This window comes from Musca vetustissima, unplaced genomic scaffold (assembly GCF_032173495.1).
Source record: "Musca vetustissima isolate MV318-11 ecotype Yass unplaced genomic scaffold, APGP_CSIRO_Mvet_v1 utg9641, whole genome shotgun sequence".
NCBI lineage: Eukaryota > Metazoa > Arthropoda > Insecta > Diptera > Muscidae > Musca > Musca vetustissima.
This window is the reverse complement of record NW_026883216.1, coordinates 266054-274068: the sequence shown is the minus strand read 5'-3', so window position 1 is coordinate 274068 and position 8015 is coordinate 266054. Positions and strand designations below refer to the sequence as shown.

At 34.1% G+C, this 8015-nt stretch overlaps 1 protein-coding gene across 1 annotated transcript in view; it reads left to right on the top strand.

Moving 5' to 3' along the window:
* The first annotated feature begins 5395 nt into the window (after positions 1–5395).
* Positions 5396–8015, top strand: part of LOC133330063 (probable serine/threonine-protein kinase roco5) — a 238560-nt gene continuing 235940 nt past the window's right edge. The window contains exon 1 of the mRNA XM_061538533.1: positions 5396–6199. Coding sequence (XP_061394517.1) covers positions 5396–6199 — 804 coding nt within the window. The remainder of the gene's footprint in view (positions 6200–8015) is intronic.

The following is an 8015-nucleotide window of genomic DNA, read 5'->3' as shown; positions in this document are numbered from 1 at the left end:
ATTTGAGATTACCGTTTGCCGTATAATTTACGATAAGGTTAGATTTCTGGTTAGTTTTAAGAAAATACGTTTGGAGGAATAGAGGTTAGAGGAGGTTAGATTTCTGGTTAGTTGAAGATAATACCTTAGAAGGAAAATATGTGAGAAATGCAGGTTTGGATTTTTTTTTAAATTAAATTAGGTATGTGGTAAGATTTCAAGTCGTCCTTTAATATTAGATTATACAAAATTCGTATTCTACCATACGTGCTTCAGTATGCATATTAATATTATTAGTGGTGTAGTTTCTTAGCAATTCATACAAATAATTTAGCTGGCACAGAGACGCAGGTGTCTATTAAGCTCAACAAAAAATTCTATTACCTCACAAAAATGGTTTTTTACCAAACAAACAATTATTTCATTCTAATCAAATGATTCAAATAAAAAACACAAGAAAAAGGTGTGAAATTTGATGGTTAAGTTTTGATGTGGTGGTACTTGTTAGTCAAAATATAGATAAGACCCAATATATTACTTTCATGAGTCTCGCTTGATATGATATCGGCGATGGCAAATAAAACCGCACAATTGTTGTTATATTTTTATTTTCGTATACAATCGGCGAAAAAATATATATGGTTGTGATAAGATTAGCAAGCAACCTGTGTGAAATTAAAAAACCACAACAAAAAATCACAAAACGCAAATTGAAATTTCGTGAAACAACAAATTTGCAGTCTGCTGGTTACCCTATCGCTATATTTGTTTGTTAATTGTTCATATGGTCTAATAATCAGTAAATGTTTGAAGTTTATGAATTCACCATACACAAGCTACTCTGAATAATATTTTATGACTAGAGTTCGTTCAAAGGAACTATTCTGAAAAGGGAACGATCGGAACTAAACGAACCTTTGTTTCGTACATCTAGTTTCCTTTGTTCCAGTAGTTTCTTTTTTTGTCTCATTCAATTAGTTCCTTGTAATCCAAGCGTTCATCTACATCTTCCCGTTCGTGAACTGAATTAACTGATACCAATGAACTTAGTTGAACTAAATTATGAGTTCCTTTTGCGGAGCGAACATTGAAAGAGTGAACATCTTCAGAAACGAGATTGCTCAACTCTGATTTCGTCTATTGAACATCGAGAAACTATATGTGGACCTCTTAAATTTTTTTGAACTGAATTTAAATTTTGTTCATATTTTGTTATCGTTTCTATTCAAAGTTTATGCTTATCATTTGTTTACCTGAAATGCTGTAATACCAATTGGCTTGTCAACTATTTACACATCGTAATGGCTTTAACTGAAGCTAATATTTATCCCAACCCTTTTTTACTGTTAAAAAAATAACCATTTGTTCAAATACACTTAATATGTCACATGTATTACATTTTTGTTGGTACCCTCACCACTAACAAAATTTCAAGGTTAGATAAGGTCTACCAGTCAACGGAACTTTACACAAGATTATGAAATTGAAATTGTGTGGTGACCACAAAGTTTCTAATTGTTTGTTTTTACGTTAAACCACAATTTGGGAAATTCTAAGTAAATATTTTAGAACAAAGGTAAGAAAACAATTTGAAAAGTTGTAAATGTTTTTAGTTAAATATATATTATATATATGGAAAATACTAAATAAGGACCATAAAGTAATTTAGACTAATATATTTATTCAAAAATTCGAATGTAATTACTGCTTTATATTTGCAATAGTCGTGGAATCGGAGAGTACGAGTGAAAAAAAAAAATTATATAAAACGTTTATAAGATACAAACACTTTTCAGTTAAAGACAAATTGAAAACATAAAGAAATATATGGAAAATTTGTATAGCGAAGATCTTAAAGAGCCCTTGGAGATGCCAACCATGATAGACTCTGTGAAATTCTTAGGCTGATTAAAAATTCCACCAATATTGGCATAGAACGACTTTTAATTTGAATTTCCTTCACCAAAGTATGAAATATGCTATAAAGAGAGTTTACAATTGAATTAGTTTTAAATCGATTTTCGAGAAGACACGAATGAGGTCTGATCAAAAATATCGTTAAGGCTGGATAAAAAATATTCATTAAAAACTATATTGTTTCCTTCAAAGCAATACCTAGCAACACCTATTACATCCTTAATCATAGAAAAATGCTTCTTTCATCGGTGTGTTCAAATTTTGTAAAGAGTAATAAACCAGCGGGTGCCAAGTACGGTGATTGAGGCATGACAACAGATTTGTTTTAGGGTAAAAACTCGAGCTTACGCACCGGTGTGTGTAATCTACTGCGTCATCATGGTGCAAAATCCATGATTGGGTTTTCCACAATGCTGTGCGTTTCTGGCGAATCGCTTCGCGCAAACAGCGCATAATACCTTATTAACCATACAACACTGTGGCAAGAATACATGATTCTCAACGCCATTTCATTCGAAGAAAATCGAAATCATTTGTCCGAACTTGACGAGTGGGCAGTCTCGAACTGTTTGAGGTTCAACTGGTAATAGCTTAGGCTATGAACTTGACCAAAGGTTTCGGTAGCACGGGTGTTAGGGATGCTGGATGTGGTTTATACCCAAATCGCGGGTAGAGTTTCGGTTTGGTGCGTAGTTTCATTACAACGGAGTGCCTGATTCGAAGAAAGGCAGGAGTTTTAGATGGGCTCCGCTCCTCAACCAAGGAGATTATGATGTCCAAATACATGTGACCGATTAGTACTTGCATTTTTGGTGTGGGGCGTTGGTTGACGCTTTGTATTAACTAGTGTTTACAGCACGGAGGGGTAAGACCGCAAGGTAGGTTACCCACGTACTCTAAGCATCTCTTTTCGAATTTGACGTGTTTCTTTCGGTCTTGGATCTTCCAGATGTTTTTATTGGGATGATTGGGCTTTGGTTTCAATGTCATAACTCTGATTCGTCACCAGTTATGACCTTCATCTTGCAATTTTGTGTTGAACGAAGGATAGTAACTTCGAATAATAATAATGATTTGGCCTATTCATTTCTAATCCCTCCTCCATAAGTTGTTGTGTATATTCAATTTGTCCTTTTCCGTTTGCACATCGGAAATATGGAAATCCTATAATGTATACATAGGTCTGCAAAGCAACACAAATGTTGACAGACCACTTAGCGTTCTGAGCCATTAACACACTTCCAAGGGTTACACAAAAACATATATCATGGGAGAAATTATAGGTGTGTGGATTAATTATCCATCTCTACATCAAAAAATCTGCTTTGAAAAGAACGGTGAAGCCAATGTCGGATCTTTATAAATTTGAATTTAATTTGCAGATGCAACTTTGCTTTAACTGGGATATAAATACAAGTTTGTCACATAATGGTAGGTAGGTAGGTTCTTCCCCTGGTTTTCCTTCTCATTGCAAAACTTCGATAATTAAACTCGACTCGAAAGAGAAAAATTGACTTAAAAATATTCTTGATCAGAATAAAATTCTATTTCGATTTCAGTCAGTCTCTCTGCTGAAATCAATCTGCTGACTTTGCAATATTTTAGATATATTTTTGAAATTTTGCACATACATTGCTATTACTCCGAGGAGGTTTGATATTCAAAATTTAATTTACGAATATCGGCCCACGTTTTGGTATAGCCACCATATACGATATTATGGGTTCTCATTAGGTAGGAAATCTCAATACCCAAAATGATCAATATTGGCTCAATGGGTGGAAAATGTTCATACCAATATTGGTCGACATTTTGGGATACTCCCCATATAACGATACCGCACAATATTCTGTATTTTGGAAATATTGGGTCAGTTTTTTTTAACCCGAATTGGATCTAATTTGGTATTTTGGGTTCTTATTGGGTAGGAAATCTCCATATCAATAATTATCAACATTGGTCTACTTTTTAGAATAGCCCCCTTCCAGCGGTTCCTCCCAATATTTGGCATTTTGGGAAGGATTTTCAATCGAATTGGTGTAATTTTGTATTTTGGATTCTGATTGGATAGGAAGTACGCATTCCTAAAATTATCAACATTGATTCAAGTTTTTGTTTAGGACCGACACAACGGTTCTCCACAATATTCGGTATTTTAGGGTGCATTTTTGAACCAAATTAGCTGTAATTTGATATTTTGGATTATCATTGGGTAGAAAATATCCATATCAAAAAATATCAAATCAAATTGACTTACTTTCTAGGATAGAGATTTTAGAGATTTTAAACATACTTTTTAACCGAATTGACTCTAGTTTGACGTTTTACAACATCGACTGTAAAAACTGATGGTTCAAAAATATTTACCATGGCAAGGCCCCAAATAAAAGGTCAGGGCGTGCATATAAAATGTTAGGTCCGACCAACTTAACGACGTTTTATTGTTTTATTTATCATTTTCATATAGTTCAGGGCCAAATGGTCAATATTGTTTATAGCTGAAATGAAAATAAACCAAGAACAGAAAATACAACGCCAAATTCTAATTGCATTTGAAGTTCTTTGCCACCAACAAAATTAATTTGCAAAATAAATATTTATAATTTCTTAAATAAATATGTATGTAAACAACAAAATGCACTTATTTACAGAGATATTCATTCGTACATATTCCTAAGTTGCTAAGGAGATAAACAAATTTTAATTAATGTTTATTTTCTTCTTCTTTTTTTATTATTTGCAGAAAAACCCCCGAGGGCAGTGAAGACGAAGTGCGACAATAGAAGCAAATGCAGATCAGTAATTACAACAATAATAAAAACGATGTGTGTGTGTGTGAAAGTCAATAACCAATCAAATGAATAAAACAAACGGAATCCAGATATGAAATCTACACACAACAAATTATAATCGCTTAATTAAATTGTTCAAAATAATAACAAGAGGAGGAAAAGAAGAAGAAAGCCAAAACGCAAATTAAATTAAAGAAGCAAAAAGTGAAGTGTCTTTATTTTTAATTTTTATCGAAGAGCATCTTGTTGTCATTACAAATCTGTTAAGTCATTTTTAAAATCCGTTAACAAAATATTTCATTGATGTGCTGCTAAGCTGAGCTGCATTCTTCGTGTATTGATATGAGTGATTGATAATAACAACAACAAAAGAAAATAAATTTCGTTTTCTTTTTTTATTTTCATTCAGGAGAAATTTGTCAAAATTAAACAAAAAAAAAAAAAATTCAAAATTTTCTAAAAAGTGTTCAACATTTTTCTATACAATTTTTCCGATTTCTTTCTTTTTAGTAAAAAATTAACAAAAAAAGAATATCCCCTACAACTTCCTCCAACCGCGTTCGGTCGTTTACATAACTTTTTTCTTTAAACAATTTCCGGTCGTATTGTTCTTCGTATCGCTGCAACGGTTCTTTTGTTTTTAATCCGACGGTAATGTTCGAACAAAAGCTAAACGCGCTGGTACGCGTTTCTCAACGGTGATAATAATGAATTTGAATCAACACAGTGGTCCTGGTCCGCCATCCATTGTAACGTCAGCTCTAACAACGTCTTTGTCGTCTTCGCTATTGTCATCGTCATCGTCATCATCGACATCAACTTCAAATCAAACAACAGAAATGCAATCAATGAAGAAAACCATGCAAGTGTCAAATTCAAATCCTCCACCTCAGCCCACGGCGAATGTGGTCAAGAGCATTAGGGCTGCAACAATGTTCACTACAATAAAAACAGCAACAACAAATGACAATAAATTAATATACGATCATGTTGATAGTGCCAAAAGTTTTAAATCATCTATACCAACAATAACAACAACAACAAGTACTTCCAACACAACCACGTTGTCCTCTTCCTCCTCCTCCGCCTCCTCCAAAAACAGTGGCCAATCAGCAGTACCACCACCATCCGCAGTTATGCGTGCTTATGCTACAAATCTGACCACCACCTCAACACCCACATTACTGCTGAACGGTAGTTGCGGTGGTAGTAGCAACGGTGCTACCCTAATATCGGGTGAAAATTCCACTACTTTAAATGGTGTTGATGGTGGCGGTAGTGTCCATTGCAATGGCAGTGCAACAACAAATGGTTGCGCACCTGCAACAACAACAACGAACACAACAACAAGTGGCATCCAACCACCACCAGTATCGCGTACAATATCCTCGGATCGTTTGGTAACGGGTCCATCGTGTAAGGCTTTGCGCACCGCGGTTTCAGCCTTGTATTCAGTGGATGATTTCGTTAAGGAGAAGATCGGTTCGGGATTCTTTTCAGAAGTTTATAAGGTAAGTTTCGAAAAAAAAGAGATTTTTGTGAAGATTCATGATGGAATTACTGAATGTTCGCGTTTCGGACATTCAACACACAACATACATGCGTTGACTAATAGCGATTTGTTCGCCTAGTGTAACCCGCACACAAGTGATGTAAATAGCCGTAGTTTTAAGTTTTCATGTTTAGTGTGTAAGTTGTACATAGTTTACTCTCAACACGAGCAGAAGATAAAATCCTTTCAACAATTAAAAAAAATTTTAAGGAACATCCGTATTATATAAAATATAGGCTTTTATTTGGAGAAGAAAAAAATAGAGGCCTGTTGGAAGAACTTTCGGAAAGTGAAGAACAAACTTTTCTATGTAGAAAGAAGTATAAATGTCGTTATGTTTGGTCGACCGAACTGTTTTTACCCACCGCAATAGGTAGACATTAAAAATATTGTAAATAGATAGGAACTTTTAAATATGGACTATGCCAGGGCACATTTCTGTTAGGTAAAATCCGAAATACCCAACTACGAAATCTCAGGATGGGAAATAAAGCTAAGACCTTAAGCAATCCGAATATATAGCGTGACCAGCTACTTTTTACTGCCAAAAAAATAGATCGTCGAAATATCTAACTAAAACGGTTGAACCTTTATAAAATATCCAAATGTGGGAAGTACTGTTATATGGGGGCTATCCTGAAAAGTTGACCCACAGAACCTAAAAGAACCTAAAATACCAAATTACAGCCAATCCGATTAAAAAACGTACACAAGCTCCCTAAAATATAGACATTTGGGAAGTATCGTTATATAAGGGTTACCCTGAAAAGACCAATATCGATCAATTTTTGTAGGAAGATTTGCTACGTAATGAAAAAAGTTCTAAAACTCACAATAGTTCCGAAATTTGGGAGATACTTTTATATGGGGACTAGCCTGAAGAGAAGACCAATGTTGATAATTTTTGGAAGGAAAATCTTCTCTAAAATTTCAAATTACACCCAATTTGGTTGAAAATCGAGACGGAAATCCCAAAACACTAAATAATGGAGGGAGTACAGTTATAGCGGGCTAATCCGAAAAATGGACCAATATTGATAATTTTTAGTAGGAAAATTTACTGCTCAATGAGAATCTTAAATACCAAAGTACAGCCAATTCAGTTCCCTAAAATACAGAAATTTAGGAAGTACCATTATATGTGGATAAGACTAAAAAGTGGACCAATATTGATTGTTTTTTTTTGTAGATAGATTTTTTACCCAATGAGATTCCAAAATACCAAATTACAGCCATTCCGGTTGAAACCCGAAACAGAAAATCTCAAAATACCGAAATTTTGGGTAGTACCTATTATAGTGAAAAGTGGACTAATATTGATACATTTTAGTAAGGAGATTTCCTATTCAATAAGAACCCAAAATACGAAATTAAAGCCATTTCGTTTGAAAATTGTGCCGAAATATCCTAAAATGCCGAAATTGGAGAGGTACCGTAATATAGGGCTAACCTAAAACTTTAACCAATACTAATAATTTTTGGCAGGAAAATTTGGTACCAAATCGGTACTTAAAAAATAACAAAGCGGCCTAAGCTCCCTAAAATACTGAAATTTGATAGGTACAGAAATACCTAACCTGAAAAGTTAAACAATATTGATAAATTCCGGTAGAAATATTTTCTCCGTATGAAAACGTAGCTAAAATACCGAATATTGGGAGTATCCGACCGATAATTTCCATTTTCCAATTACGAAACATACTTATAGTATTTGTAATGTATGTATGTGAAGTTTTCAAAGCTATTTCTCAAATAATGCGATAGAGACAGACTCT